This window comes from Orcinus orca, chromosome 5 (genome assembly GCF_937001465.1).
Source record: "Orcinus orca chromosome 5, mOrcOrc1.1, whole genome shotgun sequence".
NCBI lineage: Eukaryota > Metazoa > Chordata > Mammalia > Artiodactyla > Delphinidae > Orcinus > Orcinus orca.
Window position 1 is genome coordinate 12,847,148 of NC_064563.1, and position 19,675 is coordinate 12,866,822.

Genomic DNA, 19,675 nt, shown 5'->3' on the forward strand with positions numbered 1-19,675 from the left:
TTTCAGGCACATGATTTTAATAATCATTGAAGAATGAGACAATGAACCCAAGACAAAGATAACAGGAGCAACAAAAAGACATTTCGTAACGCTTCAATTGGTCTTGTCATCCAGCCTACTGGTTAAGGCCTGAGTTTCATGAATCCTACCTTCCTCGCCAAATGGAAATATTCAATTTGGCTGTACCCAATGTATATCCACATAACAGACGGTTACTCTCTCAAAATAATGTAATAAATACATCACACGCACACACACACCGCACCACACCCTACTTAACCAGCCTCTCAAATAGGGAAGTAATAAGGATTTTGGAATTTTCAAGTTTTCCCACCACTGAAGCACATACATATTAATACCACACATAGAAAAATATGACTCTGCTACAGAAATGAGTGGCATCATGAGAAACCTCTAGCTTGTTAAGTTTCCCCAAATCACATCTTTACTGTGGCTTGCTTGCCATGGCTCCTCAGGTGCTTTGGACTTAAGTCTTCACACCTCGCCGTTCGAACCACAGCGCGGCAGACGTTACACAGAACAAAGAAAAGGCAATTTTAACAACTCAGTTAGAGACTTCAAAACCACGAAAATCAGCATGGATAGCTTCCAGCTGTCTCCAAACACCTGGAATGTTTCCTCTACGTCTGCCCTCTGTGCTCCACTGGCTGGTTCTCTGCTCCCTTCCCACCAGGCTGTGAGCATCTACAGGTCTGTTCCTGGGCATCCTCCAGGGAACAGAGATGACCACGACGGTGCCTGCTTTGAAGGAGTTCACACCAACCAGAGCTCGAGCAAGAGGAAGGTCCGTGTGTGCACACAGTACTCCAGCTGGTGAAACCAACAGAGGAGGAGTCCATGAAGGGGGCACCCACAGAGACCCCTGAGTGGTGCTGGGGGAGGGGAGAGTGACAAGGCACGGAGGCAGGAAGAACAAGTCCAGTTTGGCTGGCAGGAGGGCACTCGTGAGAAGTAGTTTACGAGGCCAGATTCTTCATTTCCAAAAAGAAAAGATTCCTTACTCTGCTGGGTAAAGCTGGAGGGCTTGGGGAGGGAACCTCCAAAAGCTTTTGTGCAGAGAACAAAACGGGAGCTGTGCTAGCAGATGTTACCCCTGTGCAGGGCCGGGCAGGATGGATGCCGGGGAGAGGGTCTGAGCTCAGCGAGCCTAACTCACCAAGCCCACTGCCACCTGCAAGCACTTCCTATAGAAACAAACATCTTGACCCGACAGGCCCCAAACCGCAGTTTTGTCTACATATATCAAGACTCTGGGAGGGAAAAAAAAAAGAAAGAGAGAGGCTTAAAAAGATATTTATAGTTCAAGTTCCTGGAACCTGCCCCAGCGAGCAAGTTAAGAGCAGTGAAACAATTCTCACATCCAGTAGCAATTCAAGTCTCCCAACCATGACCTTTTGGCTTCCCTGAGCTTTCATTACCAAGGAATTAAAATGTAATGATCAATTCATTATAAGTAAGTTCCTACATGCCATGAAATCCACTGAAGTCTCCTAACAGGCTGAGAACCCAGCACAGGGCACTGGCGTGGACCCCTGAGTGGCACCCAGCAGAGTGGCGTGAGCGTGCTGCCAGGCCCCCTTCTCCAGCTCACTGGAGTCACTGTGTGGGTCTAAAAGGTGACTCTTCAAGGCTCAACTCTAAGCCCCCACCATGGATCATCTAATTTCTTTCTAGGTCCAGACTGCTTCCCTCCACTAGCTGGGGAGGGAGAGGCCACCTCGAGGAAGAAAAATCACTCTTAATGTTCTTTATACCACTGAACCAAAGGAGACAGAAATTTCTCAGGACACAGTCATTCAAATTACAGAAATGGGCTACTCCATACTAATTATGGGCCGACTTATCACACATTTGCTGCATACAGAACATTTACTAGTCACCAGTTTCCTGCAACAACAGATTCATCTGGAAACTGCACAGTGCAGACAGCAACCTGTGACTTTCTTCTAGCTGCATATAATAAGTACAAATCAGTCTGGGAGTCAGGCACAAACAGTGGTACAAAAGCATGAACAGAAAAACCTTATCAAAACATGTGCTCGTTTCACACTGCACGACTCCTATCCAGATTCTGGTCTGGAAACCGGCTGCCAGCTCATTTGCTCAAAGAGGCTTCTTCACCTCACCTCTCTACCATTCCTAGTGCCCCACTGAAACCTACTGAAAGAAACACACTCATTATGGATCCACATGGAACTAAAAGCCTCAATTTAATCGAGTCACATGCATCAGCACAGCGGCTGCTGGTTTAATCTGCTCCCCTAGCCTCATGTACTTAGGGACTGTTTGGATCTAAACTGGAGCTAGAAGTAGCCAACACTTCTTCCTTTTGGAATCCAATAAAAGCTCCAATGCACAACTGTTAAGTCCCATGTGTACTTAACTAGAATCTCTGGTTCTAGTAAGTGAGATTCAGGGGCGGGAGCAGTGGGAAAAGCCCGGACTGGGGGCAAGACACTAGCCCTAAACCAGCACTGCGCAGACGAGGGGCTGAGCCAGCAGAGCTCCGAGGTCCCCCCAGCTGACCCTCTCGGACTCCATCCTGAAGTCCGTTTCTACACAGGCTTCTCAGGCTGGGTCAGACAGAACTTCCTCACCACTTTGTGTCAATAATTGAAAGTGGTTTAAACATGCATCTATGCTGCAGTTTGAGGTTTCCCTCCCTGCCCACCCCTCAAAGACTGTGTTTCATTTCACTGGTGCAGACCATTTGGCCAAGCTGGTGGCTGCTGAGGTTTACAACTGGATCACTGGCTAGGTGAAGAAATGGCCTTTGAGTAACCTAAACCAGGGCACATTTGTCTGTTTTTCGTTAACAGTGTTAACCAAATAAGAGATATAATTCTGTTAGTTCTGCTATAGATCTACTTAAAACTTTGAAACGTGACATTGTTCAAAAATTACACAAGAAAATCACCCATCACCGCTATGTTAAAGACATGCACATCTGAGCGCTCCAGAGCCTCCAACTCCTCCTACAGTCACTGATCCCCACGTTTTCCTCTCGGCGTGGACTCCACGCTAAAGCAGCCCAGTCTCGCAGCAGATCTGTGCACAAAAAGTTGATTTCAAAAGGTCCGGCTCTAGTCATCACTGTCACTGCCAGACTCACTCAACTGCAAGTCATTTCCTATAAAGAGAAAACAAAATCAAACCCAAAGTACCCAATTTAAAAATGACTTCCCCACGGTTCTTTGGTTGACTGCCTGGGCTCTCACACTACAGTAAAACCAGGCCAGTTCCATTTAATTAGGGAGGAAAACCGATTTGGCTCAGTGACAGAACTGGTGCAGTCAACGTTTTAAAGGAATTGCTATTTTTGGTATCTACAAAGCACAGCAATACTGCTCTCTGGGATAAAACAGGGGAGGGATAGGCTAGACATACGTGTGTCAATAAATGACAAAAAATATTTATAAATGACTCACTGTCTAGTAGAATTGTTCATATTAAGTTGCTTTATAAAAGTGAAAATAATACCAAGTTGGGCTTCCTGTTAAGGAAGCTGAATACTATTTATACTGTGCATACCACTCATATACTAATCCAGTACCCCCCGACTCCTCTGGCCAGAATCTTCACATTACCTTATACCACAAATCTCAACTAATGAGCTCTATAAAGCCTCAAAGTTTTGTCCAGTGTGTGACATTTAGGTTTTAGGAGTGAAGAATGTAAGTTTTTCCATCTAATATGATAAGAATAACAGGACCCCAGTTGATACCACTTGGAAAAGAAGAAAAGTGAACTCCTGTATTTCTGGATTACTAATCTCTAGGCCACCTCTCCTCAAAGTTTGTTCTGAGAACCCTGGGGTCCCTGAGACCCTTTCAGAAGGATTCGACCTGAAGGCCTCTCTTTTCTAACTACATATCTATGTGATGCCACATTTTCTTCATATACTTCAACCTAAACAACTTACGGCAACAGATTGAATGCAGAAGCAGATGTAAGAATCCAGCTTTGTACTAAGCCAGATGTTAAAGAGATTGGCAAACTTTTAAAGCAATGTTACTCTTCATATTAAATATTTTTTTTATTTCGAAAATTTATTTTTCATAAAAATGTTATTTTTCTTAACAGGTGATGGTTTACTGTTGTTCTTTTAGACGAATTACTATTTTAAGTATTTCTCAGTTTTAATTTCTAATATGGTAAATATTGATAGATATAAGCTACACACACAAAAGCTCTCTGGGGTCCTCAAAAGTTTTACGACATAAAGAAGTCTGAGACCAAAAAAGGTGACATCTGCTGCTCTAGACGTGGGGAAGGCGATGGGATCAACACCAGCTGACCACCTCCAATCAGCAGAGCTAAGCGCCATCACTTACAAAGAAGGTGACATGCCATAAACAGGTCAGTGTTATGGAGCTGAAATCTCAGTTCTGAAATTTCTTATGCAATCAATTTGACCCAGGTTCAAACTGATCCATTTGTTTTTTTGTGGGGGGAGAAGATATAATACACATTACCATTCAGAAAAACAATATTATCATTACTCTGTATGTTTTCACATTCGGGTTTACCAAATTTGCGCTATTTACTGTGATTTTAGGGCTTATAAATTGGTTCCAGTTGACGATCCTGGTTTAAATAACTCCAGTACTTTACTGTATATGAGGTATGCAAAGATTAAGGTCTTGCCATGGAAGAGCTGCGGGCCAGGAGGACTTGGAGCTATGAAGAGCTAACAGAAGTTTAAGGCGCTGGTAGGTAGGTAAGAAGCACTGAGCCATTTTTGGCTCTTGTATTCTAAGGTATAGTTTAGCACTGACTGGGCAAAATGAAGATGCTGAGTTATAGCCACAGTAGCTGTCTGGTCGTTCTCCACTGTGAATTCCAAACTCGCAGTGTGAAACTTACTCTCCCAAGCCAACTGAGAAGAGCATCAAGTATACCCTGCTATCCAGAAGCTGGGCCTGTGTTAACAGGATAGCAGGTAACAGCCTTAACTGACGTCACAAAAGTGTTGAACTCACTCAGATAGTAGAGCAAGGCCCAGCACAGTGGTTCTCCACTGGCACTGATTCCAACGCCACAGGGGCACTTGGCAATGCCGGGAGACATGCTGGGTTGACACACTGGAGGAAAGCAGGAGGTGCTCCGGCACCTAAGTGGGTAGAGGCCAGGGATGCTCTTTACCGCCCTACAAGGCTGGGGCCGGGCCTCACCTCAGGGGTTTACATGACGTCTACAGTGTGGGGCTGAGAGTGACCTCTGCCCGGCCCACAGGAGCAGGGTTACCTAGGCTAGCTTCCCCGCCACTGCCTCCTGACCTTCCAGCCTCCTCACAGAAGTCAGACCGGAAGAGAACATCCAACTCCAGGAGTCGGGAGAGAGGAGGGCGCAGAGAACCTGCACTCTCCCCACCTCCAAGACAAAGACATTTGTTTTTGTTCTCCCCTGCTTTGCTTTACCACCAACTGCACTCAAAGCCACCAGACACTATAATGTCCCTTCCTTCCCTCCTGCGAAGGCTAGCTGGTCGCCAAACACCTTCTAAGGGCACAGGTTCCCAACTCTGTGGGCTGTGGGATACCGCACTCTGATGGCACTGGGCTCTCAGGACTGTATAAAACCTGGAGGTGGGGGACTGGGTGGGGGCAGGCGGCACCCCTAAAGCCTGGTATATGCAAAAGTACAGAGCTCTGCGGCTCACATTTCAACACTTTCCAGAATTCACAAAACCTAATTTGTGCCAATAAGGAAAAGAAAAGAGATGGAACAGTTTTGTGCTTTTTCTTTTTTTACTGTTTGGTAACTTACTCTTTTCTGCTTCAAATTGCCTTTGTCAGGACCCTTTCTTATGCCTTAAGTACCGTCAGGTTTATAGACTCTGGTGTAAGATGAACAGAAGTTCCAGCTCTGGCCTGACATTCCCTCTCCCCACCCCAAGCCCCGGCCTCGGCCCAGAAGCGGGAGCGTGCACTTACTGAGGGTGCACATGAGCTGGTTGCTTCCTTGCGGCCGGCCGGTTCCGTTGGCGACGGCCGGCCTGCTGTTGTAGGGCTGCTGGTGTGACGGCTGCGGAGGGGACACGGGGCCGCTGTCCTCGCCTCCACTGCTGGAGCTGTCGTCATCGCTTCCTGACGAGCTCTCAGAGTCTGAGGAACTGCTTGCACTGCTGCTGCTCATCTGTTCGATGATGTCCACCTCGGCCCTCAGCTCTGGAATAAATGACGGGACGGGGGTCAGCGCCTCTGTAAACAGTAAGCCTCTGTAAACAGTAAGCTGGCAAAACCAAGAGCAACGAGGAATAACTGAAAATGAACTCCTGCTTCTTGAGTCCTTAAAAACAAACAAAATGACCCAAAGCAAAACCAACAAACAAAAACATCTAACACATCTCCAGAGAGACAATGGAAACATTTAATTCACCCAAAATAACCAAAAAGCAGACTGCTCCAGGATAATGATTCTTCTGAGAAATGAATTAAGTCTATTTTGCCTTTATCTACTTTAAAAAAAAAAAGAATTATGAATTATGGGATTAAACACCGAATAAGAGAAGAGCAACATTCTGCTCATGGGCTCAAAAATACCTGACCAGGAACTGGAAGGTCTGAGCTCTTGCTCTGGATCCACCTCTGACCAGCAGGAAGACCCAGGTGGAAGGCAATGAATTTTCCAAGATGCTCCGGAAAAAGGAAGGGCCACAGCAGACAGCCTCTGGGGGCCTTTCCAGCGTTCACGTTCCACAGGTAAACAAGGCTCGCAGGAGGAGCCGTGGTGGCTGAAGAAAGATGGCGGGACGACACCCCTCCTCTGTGCTTTACACATTTGACTTACAGCATGCCCTCAGGTACCGTAATGTTAATAAATGTAAAGCAGGGAAGGAAACACATGTTCTACCTGACCATTTTAATGTGAGTGAGTACATTAACGATTCACCATAGGCTACAGCAAGGAAGATGCCAGATTTTCCTGTCCAAACCTACCATGAGGCCTTAAATGACTATGGTTCCTTTAAGCATAACTGGCAACAACAACCTGTTATGGTCCAATTCCTGTTCGACTAAAGTGAAAACTTCCATAGACAGCATTCCAATATCCATGAGAAAAAAAAAAAAAAATCCAGAGGCTTAAGAACTGTGTACCACGCAGAGAGTGACCTCGTTTGTGAAAAGACAGTATTTCCACAGGGTGGAAAAGGCAAACTTCCCAAGGGCAACTTTTTATCTTTTCCTGTTTACTACTGTTATGGGTTTGACTTTGTTTCACAGAACTTCACAAATATGAAATATAACACTTACTTTCATAACTTTCTAAGTGTCTGGACAACTAAAACCATCCACTGTGTGGGGGAGGGAGCCAAGGTGAGTGCCTCTGTCTTGGTTTTACCTTGGAGAGCCCGACCAGACCTCTAAGTCCTTCTAGGCCAGCGTCCCCAGTGTCCCAGGCTATCGTATTTACGCACTTTTGTTAATACAAAGCAGTGGTCGTGGAACTTAACCTAGACACTATGCTAACATTGGCACACTTGGTTTTTACCCCCAGTCCCTTGTAATTCTCTTCTTTCAAAGCCTTAAAAGGTGTGCCGTATGGACCTTTAGATGGCAGGCAGGCTTGTTTAAGCCTCAGGCCTCTAAGCAGAAAGCTGCAAAGACAGCCACAGCTCAGGTCACTGTCCCGGACTCTCCCTTGTCAAACGAGCCAAGTGGTAAACCTCGCCTCCACGGCCCGCCCCACCGCGCCCGCCATCACCTGTGGAATGGCGGGCCCTGCGGAAACTGTTACGATGGCGGAGAATGCCCACGCCGCCGTGTACGTGGTCTCGTGATCTCCACAAAAACATCAATACCCTCCTCCAAGTTGCTACCATGGCTCCAGAAAATGCTCTCTACCTCTTTTGATATCATCCAGCTGAGGTTCAGGTGAGGGGTTATCCTTCAAGGGAGAGGTTTTGGGTCCAACCGGAGGCTTTGTTGGAGCTCTGAATGGCACAGGTGGCGGAGGCGGTGGTGGCTGTGATGGCTGTGGGGGACGCGCAGGCTGCTGTTCCATTCGGGCTTGGATTCTACTGCTCCCCTCAGCTCTGAAATGAGATACGGACTTTAAACTGGAGGGGCAAGAACAGTGGTTCTCAGGTTTGCCTCGTTTACCAAGCACCTGGAAGTCTCTGCAGAAGCCCAGGCTCTTTACAGACAGCTTCAAAATACTGATATTTGTTAATTTTATCACACAAACTACTCATTCTACTGCATTCCAGCTCTGCACCGTGCACCAGAGACACAGAGACGAATAAAACAGACTCGCTGCCCTCACGGAGCTCACATTTTATATCAAGCAGCAGGTAAGACACAGAGGTGGGATATAGTGCAATTACGAGAACCCATTTTAATAACGGAAAATGTAACTATTCACCTTGTGTGCAGTATAAAATTACAATTACACGTGAGTTATTAAACTAGCTCTTGAAATACTGGCCTGTTAGCAATTTTTTCCATTACCTATTTACTGCTTGCTCATTTTGTCACAGGCCAGCTCTTGCTGGCAGGTAGGCAGAGCACTCCACCCCAGACCAAGGAAATGCTACCTATTAACAATTTCTTTTGTAAATGGACTAGCTCAGCATTTTTCAAACTTTGGTGTCCACACAGATCACCTGGGGATCTTGTTAAAGTACAGATTCTGACTTAGTATGTCCTGAAATTCTGCACTTCTAACAAACACCTAAGTGATAAAATACTGCTAGTCCCAGATGACACTGAGTAGTAAGTCAAACTCCCACAATCATCAGCTCTCAGAAGCCTAAGAGCAGCACCTGGCTGGTGGAGGTAATCAACACAAACACACTGTGAGTCACAATCTCACTGATCCTCAGTCTCGTCGCGCGCGCGCGTGTGTGTGTTTGAGAGAGAGTGAGTGAGTGAAAGGGTAACAACACTACCTTTTCAAAAGTTATTTGTAAAGATTAGATAATGCACGTAAAACATCTAGCACAGTGCCTGGCACGTGGTAATAAATAAATAAAGTACCCTCAATAAATGGTAGGTACTTTTACTTTTTGTGGAATGAGTAAAGAAAAATGGCTTGAGGAAGCATAAGGAAAAAAACATTAAATACTCTCTTTAAAATAATTGACAATAATTATTGTATCACGATATAAATAGAACCACTGGGTTACTTCTATTTACAGAATGAAACTTGATTTTAAAATAAAATCTAATTGGCTTCACATGACACGTGTAATGTCTGTTGAATTAAAAATTAGAGAGCTCATTGTTCAAAAAAAATAGACAAAGCTTTACTTTGGTGTAATAATGACCTCAAATGTACCTTGTAAAAATTTAATGTTTTCACTCTAATAAAGTATATTATTATTATTTCTTTAATTTTTATTTATTTATTTTTTTGCTGTACGCGGGCCTCTCACTGTTGTGGCCTCTCCCATTGCAGAGCACAGGCTCCGGACGTGCAGGCTCAGCGGCCATGGCTCATGAGCCCAGCCGCTCCGCGGCACGTGGGATCTTCCTGGACCGGGGCACAAACCCGTGTCCCCTGCATCGGCAGGCGGACTCTCAACCACTGCGCCACCAGGGAAGCCCAAGAATATATATTATTAAATTATTCTTTCATAACTTTAAGTCTGTAAATTTAAACTTTATCCCTTTGGTGGTACTATATCAACCATCATGAAATTAATAAAACTGATTTAATCATACAGTACACTCCTTTCCGCAATGTTTTCTATGTTTCAGGTCTTAAAAGCATTATCTCTCTTTATTGCCTTTGAGGAAAAAATATTTTATTGACTTATCTGAGAAGAGAGAGGTGAAGCTGCTGCGACTGCCAACAACACGAAGCACCCAGGTTCTCACATCCTTATAAAATAACTGAATAGATAATGTAAATCTACAGAAACGGCACATTGATCTGTATCTGCTTCTTCACATACCTTGTTTTCTTGACCTGGATGCTGCTGCTGAGCTTTTCCAGCACATATTCTCCAGTGTCGTGATTGATAATAAGCACACAGTCCTTCTGGTAAGGCCGCTTGTTCCCCTTGAACACAGTCATCGGTGGTGTGGATCCCTACATGCCACAAAAGTACAATTCAGGCAATCAAACCAAACACACCAGTTATGCATATCAAAACTGAATTTACAGGTGGCTTTACCTCATCACATCTTTTATCAGAGCTACTCAAAAAGGAACAGAATGAACCGATTTGTATTTTAACTCCTGCTGGCTTCCCAAGCAAAAATAAAGAGGAAATAACAATACAGCAAGAATCTGTGACTGTGCAACTGGCTCTAAGTAATCAAGAAATAAATATAAAATTTTTAAATTACTGTACATTTTTCCAGGGATTTGGGAAATGTTACAAATAATGGTAAAATGTGAACTAAGAAACATAAATTACGCACTACGTGTCTGACACTGAGAAGAGCTCTCACTATAAGTAGTAAAGCTAGTGAGTGACCTCCGTACTTCCTTGTAATAGGAGAGTCCAGGCTTCCCCCCATGCCAAGTAACCACAGAGCATTCTCCAACGGCAGCTCGTTATTCTGGCTGGTTCACAGTAAGTACATCATTCCATTCACCCGCTTAAGCCCTTGAATCACTACCCATCACTCTAAGGCCAAAGAAGAAAATCTTTAAACGAGCCACCTGGCCCTTCCACCTTGCCCGGCTCCACTCGCCGCAGGCTCTGCAGGCTCCAGAGCAGAAGGAGCTGGCCTTCTCTCAGACCCAAGCTCTTTCTTGCAGGGATTTAACAGGGCTTCTGCCTGCAACATCCCACCCTCTCCTTCCCTTTTAATTATTCAACATTCAAATCTGCTCAAAGGTCACTTCCTCGGGGAAGCCTTCCCAGATTTTCCAAAATAAGTGCTACACTTTCTTATATTTATTTAAACTCGCTAAGGGCAAGAAACGTGCTTGTTTTGTTCAAGACTGTATTCTCAGTACCTAGTAGTGAGCCAGCATCCAGTAGGTGGTCATTAATATTTGCCAAATATAGCGTTTAATCCTCTGTATGGAATCAGAAACTGCTTGGCTGCTTGACTCCTTATTCATACAGTAAAAATTAAGAGTTGGAAGAGACCTTAGGGACCATTGATGTAACCTCTTCATTTTACATTTGGGAAACTAAGGTCCACAGGGAGATGATGTAACTTGCCAAAGGCAACAAGTAATGAGATAGCAGTTTGAACTAGCAGACAATAAGTTTTCCCCAGCACAAAGCTTCCCAGGTCTCCCTGTCCAGAGCCTTTTCATTCTATCACTGGTTACCGAGAACTGATGTTCCAGGACAGGGCTGGGACATGCACTGACCCATCGTCATTAAGAGTATTCTGTCTGATCCTTTGGGCTTTGTGATCAGAGCGCCGCCGCGGGCAAGGCTTCTCCATTCAGCTTTTAACCGGGTTCCTCAGCCCTAAATGGGCTGAAGGCTCTACACCTCTGGTTTCTGGCTGAAACCACCAGCCTGCACATCACCCCTTGCCAGACTCACGACCCGTGTCGACCCTGTTCCTGCCCTCTGCACTCCTAAGCTGCTGCTTTACATCCGTAGGGCACCTGGGCCTTTCTCTCTGTAGCTGCTGGGGGGAAGCTACGTGTGTCTAAGGGAGGGGCCAGGTGTCCACACAGGAACCTTGTCTACTTTGGGACAAATGGGGGAAAAGGGAGCTTGGGGAAAATGACAAAGAATTATTTTTACTCAAGTACCTGGGAAGCATGAATTCTACCCTGCCCTACCCCCAAAATTCCTTTTTCCCTTATACTGGCACTTCAGAAATCTAGAAATATTTAAATAGGAGGAAAATCAAATTGCAATAACATAGAATATGAGGATTCACTGTGATTCCACATTAAAAAAAAACAACAGTGGGATAAAACCTACAGGGATATGCGGCAGTGTAATTGTGACTTCATCTCCTTTGCCGACCTGAAGCTCTCCTTCACAGGAAGTGTCTATAGATGCCGGCTTAAAGTCATCTAAAGGGAAAGGAAAAAAGCATTTATCCACCAGGTTACTTTTGCTAAGGGTTTGCAGGGCATTCCCATGTAAGAACTGAAATTTTTTGTAACTCAAATAAATGGAAAATACACACCATTTAGAATTTTTCAGAAAGCTATTTCATTGTGGACAGCTTCTCATACACAACAGCAGACAGAATAATACCATGAGCTGTGTGTACCATCGCTCAGCTTCAATAATTACCAGCTCTGGGACAATCTTGTCTCATCTATACCTCCACATACTTTTCTTCTCATTCCCAGTGGATTATTTTGAAGAAAAAAGGCTAGAATTTACACAACATTTTATTAAGCAAAGATATCCTCTTCTGCCAAGTGACAGATGAAAAATTAATGTTTTATTATCCACAATGAGGTGTTTTACTAGGGTTATTATAAGGATCAAAAGGAACAGAGCATATTTTTAAAATCCTGTGACTGTAAAACCCAATATGAAAGGCCATAGCTCAATATAAGCTGATTTCATTTTGATAGGAACTGGCAAAGTTAGGATCTGCCACACTCCAGTTCCATAGCTTTAACAAGGATTACTCCTGTAGATGTTTGGAGCAGAAGGCTGAACTGTATTTCCAAAGGTTAATCCTGCCCATGTTTCTGAATTGCAGTTAAAGCACAGCATGAACAGCCACCTTACTCCCTTTTAACACAAACCTGCCTCAAACGGCAGGCCAGGTGCTTCTGTGAAGTGTCTTATTTACATTCCACATTGCCCTTCACTCTGCTAAAACATCAAATCAGTAAACTGCTCAGGAAATGACGCTGTTATCATATTCCCAATACCCTTCCTCTGAAAGGGCCGACCTGTTGTCAGTAGGAAGAAGAGTAATGGCCTGGCAAGTGACCACAGGAAAATAGAACTGCATTTATCTAACACACCCTCTTCCAAGGTGTTGAGTCACGTGTAGGAGGAGCTCCTCTGACAAAAACAAGTCTTAACCAGCATTGGGGTTACCAGGAAGGGAAACCAGGAGCCTGTGAATCACAGCGGTATGCTCAGTCAGCCAATTCTTCACCCAGGACACAGAGTGGAAGGGCCCTCTCTCAATAGGGTCTATAATCATGGAGAAAAAGGAGGTCCAGCATAATGACTATCTCCACATTCCTTAGGCCTGCTCGCTCCTGCTTCCAAACATAGATCAAGCGCTTATTCCTGGCTCTCAAATCCTAATTTTATTCTTCACCCACAAGGGACTTGGTCCCGAGGAAAAGTTGGGGTAGTCCAGGTGACCTCAAAAGACATCAAAATCACACGAAAAGCTAGCATGGAGACATTGAGGAGGGAGACTGATGAGGCACAGAGAGGATGTGGATTCTGGGGCTGCAAAGGGGATGAAGCACTGCGTCAGGGAGGGCAGAACCAAAACGGACGAGGGAAGAAAAGTGAGGAAAACAGGGAAGAAGAGAATGGAATAGGAGGGAGTGGACGCGGATCCCGAGAAAATAACAAGCGTTTCCTTGAAGCGTGGAGACCCCCAGGGGGGTCATGGCGGAAAGGCGGCCACAGAGAGGAGCTGGAGCCTGATGTGGTGTCGCAGCCTTTCAGAAATAAGAGGGGGAGCGTCAGTGCGCAGGAGGGCTGGACGCGGCAGGAAAAGGGGCCAATGGTCTTCGGAATAAGAGTTCGGTACCACGAGGCAGAGAAATAGCGTGGGAAGGTAGTAAAGTCCTGGTTTGGGAGTGAGCTGGGAAAAACCCGAGGTTCCGGCGGATCCGGGCTGAGAGGAAGGGAGTTGACGCTGGCAGGGCTCCCTGGACACCGGACGGGCTAAGGGCGGCCAGGAGCGACCGTGGGGGCGCGGACTCACAGCGGATGGTGTGGAAAGAGGTCCGCGGCCGCTTCTCGAAGCTCTCCCCGAGCCGCAGGCAGTGCTCCTCGCGGTCCAGCAGCGGGTTGGCCGTCCCGTTCATGGCCCCCCCGGACCTCGCACCCGCACCGGTGCCCTCCTGGCGCGCCCGCGGCCCGAGCTGCCGGTACCGGTGTCCGGGGCAGCCGCGCTCCCGGGACAGCGCTCCGGGTCGCGCGGGGAACAGAGCCGGAACCCACCCGTGGCCGGAAGCAAATCCTGGCCTCCGCGTCCGGAAGGTGGGCGACTCTGAGGAAGCGGGGCCCCGGAACTTCCGGCGCCGAGGAGGGACTTCTGGGTCCGGAGCGGAAATGGCGGGGGCAGTGTTGGGGTAGAAGGACTTCGTCTGAGAAGCCCGATTCGAGGTCTTCGGGGGCGGTTTGTCCATTCGAAGGGTCATTCCGCTGTGGTTCCCAAATTTTGCTTCCGAGGCTGGCCTGGCTGAGGGCTCAGCGCGCCCGGCCCCACCCTCCAGGTGAACCTAGGAACTGATGACGGGGCCCCAGCGCGCGAGGGACTAGGTTCACGCCGTCCTCTCAGGCCCTCGCGGCCGGGCGGCCTGGGTTATCCCGAGTATCCTGGGCACCCCACGCCACGCGTCTCTGAGTCTCTTCCTCCCCTTCGCGTGCCGACGGCGACGCGAGGGCCTTAGTCCCTGGGAAGTGACGCCCCCTCTGGTTCGTAAGACTCAGAGTCTCAGGCCACCCGGGCTTAGCTCTGTTTTCCCCGAAAAACACTGAGTCTCCGGTCCTTGGAAACGGTGACTCTCCTTACAGTTATGTGCGTGAGAGCCCTGGCCGCTGAATGTCAGCCCTCTGAAGGCAGCGGCAGTGTCTTGGTCTTTGTGACGTATTCAGTAGCGGAGCAGGGATTTGTGTAAGGTCAGCACCTAGTAAACGTTTGCTGAGTTGAACTGTTAGGTGAAAGAACTGTTGTAGGACCACTAACTCAGCATCTTTAAAAAACTGTTCTAGAAACCCCCAACCGGAGCCTCATTCTTTTTCCTGCGAAACACCCGATGCTGCCTGAGGCTTGGACCCAACCTGAGGGACCACATCTGAGAAAACCCTGCCTGTGTCTGCAGTATCCGCTTGAATTCCTCAGGTTGTTCAGGAATGGAGAATCTCCAGCAGTGTTAAATATATTACCATCAACTTAGGAGATGGCTGCTTTGCAAAGGAAAGGGCTTCAGGCAAGGATTCTCAGCTCTGAAGAAGAGGAGAAACTGACAAGAGACCAAGCTTTAGTGTCTGATTATAAACAGCAAAAACTGGAAAAAGAGGCTCAGAAGAACTGGGACCTTTTTTACAAAAGAAATAGCACTAATTTCTTCAAAGATAGACACTGGACCACCAGAGAGTTTGACGAGCTCAGATCATGTAGAGAGGTAAACTAATATTACACCTTATTTGAGCTGTTCTTCATTTAGAATGTGTAGAAGAGGGGGTGCTTTATTGCATTCCCAGGGGGAGTGTGAGATAATTTATGAAACCTCTCAGAGGCTTCATAAATTTTTGTACCTTAGATATACACTGTTTGTCTCGAGTAGTTTTAGCAGTCGCTGAGTTGTATAATACAGAGGAGAAAAGACGCTGTAACTGCAGTCCTGTTGTCTAACAAAGGCCAGTCACAGAATTTTGAAATCAGTGACTGGTGGGGCTTTCAACCACTTCACACCGACATATCAGGCCATCAGCATCATGCTTCTGTATTATGGCAAGAGAAGGAAAAGTAGATAAATGTATGCTTTTTTTGTAAGTTTAAAAAAAAGGGGGACATTTTCTGTTTTTTAAAGCTAATCTGAAAGTTGTAAATATTAAATTCATGATGAATGATTTCAATGGCAGGTTCATAATAATAATAATGATGAACACTTTATCATGCCCGTTTTCTAGAACTTTACATGTGTTCTGTAACTTAAGCCTTATAATAACATGGTGAAGTTTGGCGTTAGTATTATCCCCACTTGCTGATGAAATTGAGGCACAAAGCTGTTTAAGTGATTTGTTCAGTGATAGAACCCGGGGCGAGGGGAGGAGTCCAGATTTGAGCGCACGCGGTTTAACCTCAGAGCCTATTCTGTTAACCATTATGCTTTGTTTTCTCCACACCAAACTCCCAATGTTGGACGAGGTATCAGTGGCTTTGGGTTATCAGTTCACTTAATTGTCTACTCCATGGGGGCAGAGACCTTGTCTCGTGTTCTGGACCTTTTAGTTTTTTCTTCATTGTGTAGATGTAGTGTACTGTAACTTTGGGTTCTCTTTCCTCAGTTTGAAGATCAAAAATTGACTATGCTTGAAGCTGGTTGTGGGGTTGGGAACTGTTTATTCCCGCTTTTAGAAGATCCGAATATCTTTGCCTATGCCTGTGATTTTTCTCCAAGAGCAGTTGAATATGTCAAGGTTGGTGCACCAGCTGTGTGTTTTGTTATATTTTCCTAGACTTGTTGGACCTGCCTTCTACACCCATTTGCCCAATTTCAGTCCTCTCCCTGAAGCTAACCAGCTATGATCCCTGTGAACCTAGTTTTCCTGTTTACATGCATGTATAATACATACAGAAACATAGCAGTATTCAGAAAAGTAGAAAGAAATACCAAACAACATCCTTATCCTTGTATCCAGATTTAATGATTGCCAGCATTTTGCTATTTTTGCTTTATAGACTTGCTGAACTGTTTTAAAGTAAGTTACAAATGTTGACACGCTTCACTCCTATATATGTATGCCTCCATCTTAAAAAAAAATGAGGACTTTTTCTACATGACTACAATATACTTATCATGTCTGACAAAAATAACTGTAATTCCCTAATGTCATTAATACCCAGTCTGGATTCAGATTTCCCCCAATAGTCCCAGGTGTCTTTAATAGCTATATTTAATTAAGGACTACATCTTACACTTTATTATGTACCTTAGATCTCCTTAGCCTAAAACATTCCTGCCCTTCCCCTTGACCTTTTCCCCACTGACATTGAATTTTCGGAGAGCAAGCCATTTTCTATAATGAGGTCCCACATGCCAAATTGGGTCTGATTGTTTCTTTTAATCATTGTTTAACTTGTTTCTGTATTTCCTGTAAACTAGAAGTTAGATTTAAATCAGGTAAAATACTTTGGGCAAAAATACTTTAATAGCTGATGTTTCTTTCATACTGCATCCTATCAGGAGGCAGTAGTGTAATCTCGCTGTAAGTGATGCTAGTTTTGATCACTGGGTTAAGGTAGTAACTACCTAATTCCTTTGTTGCACAGGTATTTTCTTTTTGTCACTAACAGATATGTGGGGGATACTTTGGCAACATGTAGATATGTAGTTTTCCACCAACCTTTCACAGTTTTAGCATCTATTAGACTTTTTAAATAGTGTCATCACATTGTACTATAACCTGCTTTCTTCGCTCTATGTTATATCTTGCCGAGTTTTTCATCCTAGTACATGTAGGTCCACTGCATTTCATTTACCTGTTGTAGTATTCCATAGAACGGATATGCCATACTGTAACAATTGCCTTGTTGGTAATTGTTCGAATTGTTTCTAATTTTTTGCTCTTATAAGTAGGGTTAATGTGATCAGAATTGTACACATGCCCCAAAACACATGTGTACACTTATTTCTGTGGTGAATAATAGAATAGAATTCCTTGGAGAAAGGATACATGTTGAAATTTACATAGATAATGCCAGGCTTCCATCCAGAAAATTATACCAATTTATAATTTCACCAATAGTATAAAGATATTTTTTCCTCTATGCCCTTAACATTTGACATCAGTCTTCTTTATATCTTCCAATCTTATGGGCAAAAAGTACTGTCTCCAATTATTTATTTATTTATGTTTGGCTGTGTCACATCTTAGTTGTGGCATGCGGGCTCTTCGTTGCAGTGAACAGGCTTCTCTGTAGTTGTGGTGCGCAGGCTCCAGAGCACGCAGGCTCAGTAGTTGCGGTGTGCGGGCTCTCTAGTTGTGGTGCTCGGGCGCGGTAGTTGTGGTGTGTGGGCTTAGTTGCCCCACGGCATGTGGGATCTTAGTTCCCTGACCAGGGATCAAACCCACATCCCCTGCTTGATCTGTGACCCAGGATGTGATCTATCCTGGAGAATGTTCCATGTGCACTTGAGAAGAAAGTGTAATCTGCTGTTTTTGGATGGAATGTCCTATAAATATCAATTAAATCTATCTGGTCTGTTATGTCATTTAAAGCCTGTGTTTCCTTATTAGTTTTCTGTTTGGATGATCTGTCCATTGGTGTAAGTGAGGTGTTGAAGTCCCCCACTATTATTGTGTTACTGTCAATTTCCTCTTTTATAGCTGTTAGCAGTTGCCTTATGTATTGAGGTGCTCCTATGTTGGGTGCATATATATTTATAATTGTTATATCTTCTTTTTGGATTGATCCCTTCATCATTATGTAGTGTCCTTTCTTGTCTCTTGTAACATTCTTTATTTTAAAGTCTATTTTATCTGATATGAGTATTGCTACTCCAGCTTTCTTTTGATTTTCCATTTGCATGGCATATCTTTTTCCATCCCCTCACTTTCAGTCTGTATGTGTCCCTAGGTCTCAAGTGGGTCTCTTGTAGACAGCGTATATATAGGTCTTGTTTTTGTATCCATTCAGCAAGCCTGTGTCTTTTGGTTGGAGCATTTAATCCATTCACGTTTAAGGTAATTATCGGTATATATGTTCCTATTACCATTTTCTTAATTGTTATTGGTTTGTTTTTGTCGGTCTTTTTCTTCTCTTGTGTTTCCCACTTAGAGAAGTTCCTTTAGCATTTGTTGTAGAGCTGGTTTGGTGGTGCTGAATTCTCTTAGCTTTTGCTTGTTTGTAAAGCTTTTGATTTCTCCGTCAAATCTGAATGAGATCCTTGCTGGGTAGAGTAATCTTGGTTGTAGGTTCTTCTCTTTGATCACTTTAAATATATCATGCCACTCCCTTCTGGCTTGTAGAGTTACTGAGAAATCAGTTGTTAACCTTGTGGGAGTTCCCTTGTATGTTATTTGTCTTTTTTCCCTTGTTGCTTTCAATAATTTTTCTTTGTCTTTAATTTTTGTCAATTTGATTACTGTGTGTCTCGGTGTGTTTCTCCTTGGGTTTATCCTGCCTGGGACTCTGCCCTTCCTGGATTTGGGTGGCTATTTCCTTTCTCATGTTAGGGAAGTTTTCGACTCTAATCTCTTCAAATATTTTCTGTCGATGATTGTTCAGCAGTTAGTTGTGATTCCGGTGCTCTCGCAAGAGGGAGTGAGTGCACGTCCTTCTACTCTGTCATCTTGAACCAATCTGATAATCTTTTCCTTTTAAGGTACGAAGGTTTTATGTCTTGTTTAGAAGTTCTGTAATCACATAGATATGCTTTTTTAAATTTTGGTTATGGTTTTTAATCAATCTGGAAAAAGTTTGGCCATTATATCTTCAAGTATTTCTTCAGCTCTGTTTCCTCTTCTCTTTCTAGGATTCCAATTACTTGTATGTTATACCATTTGTATTGTCTCACAGCTCTTGGATGCTGGTTTTTTGTTTGTTTTTAACTTTTTTTCCCTTTCTTCAGTTTGTGTAATTTATTGTCCTATCATCAAGTTCATTGGTTCCTCTTTAGGCAGTAGGCATTCCTATTGATGAGTCTGTCAAAAGCATTCTTCATTTCTGTAACTAAGTTTTTTGTTTTTAGCATTTCCAGTTGATTTGTTTTGTAGTTTCTATCTCTCTGTGAAATTACCTATCTGATCTTGCATGTTGTCTACCTTTTCCTTTAGAGCCTTTAATATGTTAATCACAGTTATTTTAAATGTCCAAACCTGTAGTTCCAA

The 19,675-nt window shown here is 44.5% G+C and overlaps 2 protein-coding genes across 6 annotated transcripts in view; one reads left to right on the plus strand and one right to left on the minus strand.

The window, feature by feature from the left end:
• EAF1 (ELL associated factor 1) lies at window positions 1-14,256 on the minus strand. The gene is made up of 6 exons (XM_004271944.4): window positions 13,818-14,256; window positions 11,876-11,970; window positions 9,923-10,059; window positions 7,869-8,059; window positions 5,958-6,191; window positions 1-3,151 (listed from the first exon to the last, which is right to left on the minus strand). Exons 1-6 carry the CDS (start codon window positions 14,254-14,256, stop codon window positions 3,105-3,107), a joined length of 1,143 nt encoding a protein of 380 aa, XP_004271992.2. The 3' UTR covers window positions 1-3,104.
• The window catches only part of METTL6 (methyltransferase 6, methylcytidine), a 17,657-nt gene continuing 12,053 nt past the window's right edge, over window positions 14,072-19,675 (plus strand). For 3 of the 5 annotated variants that reach the window (XR_004484385.2, XM_049710215.1, XM_033432006.2), the window contains exons 1-3: window positions 14,197-14,331; window positions 14,831-15,243; window positions 16,130-16,261. Coding sequence is in view for 4 of the 5 variants with exons in the window: in XM_049710215.1 (XP_049566172.1) it covers window positions 15,019-15,243; window positions 16,130-16,261 (357 nt within the window). In the remaining variant the exon portion in view is untranslated. Of the gene's footprint in view, window positions 14,096-14,196; window positions 14,332-14,830; window positions 15,244-16,129; window positions 16,262-19,675 lie in introns of those variants that run through there. The other 2 variants (XM_049710216.1, XM_033432005.2) reach the window with 2 other exon arrangements.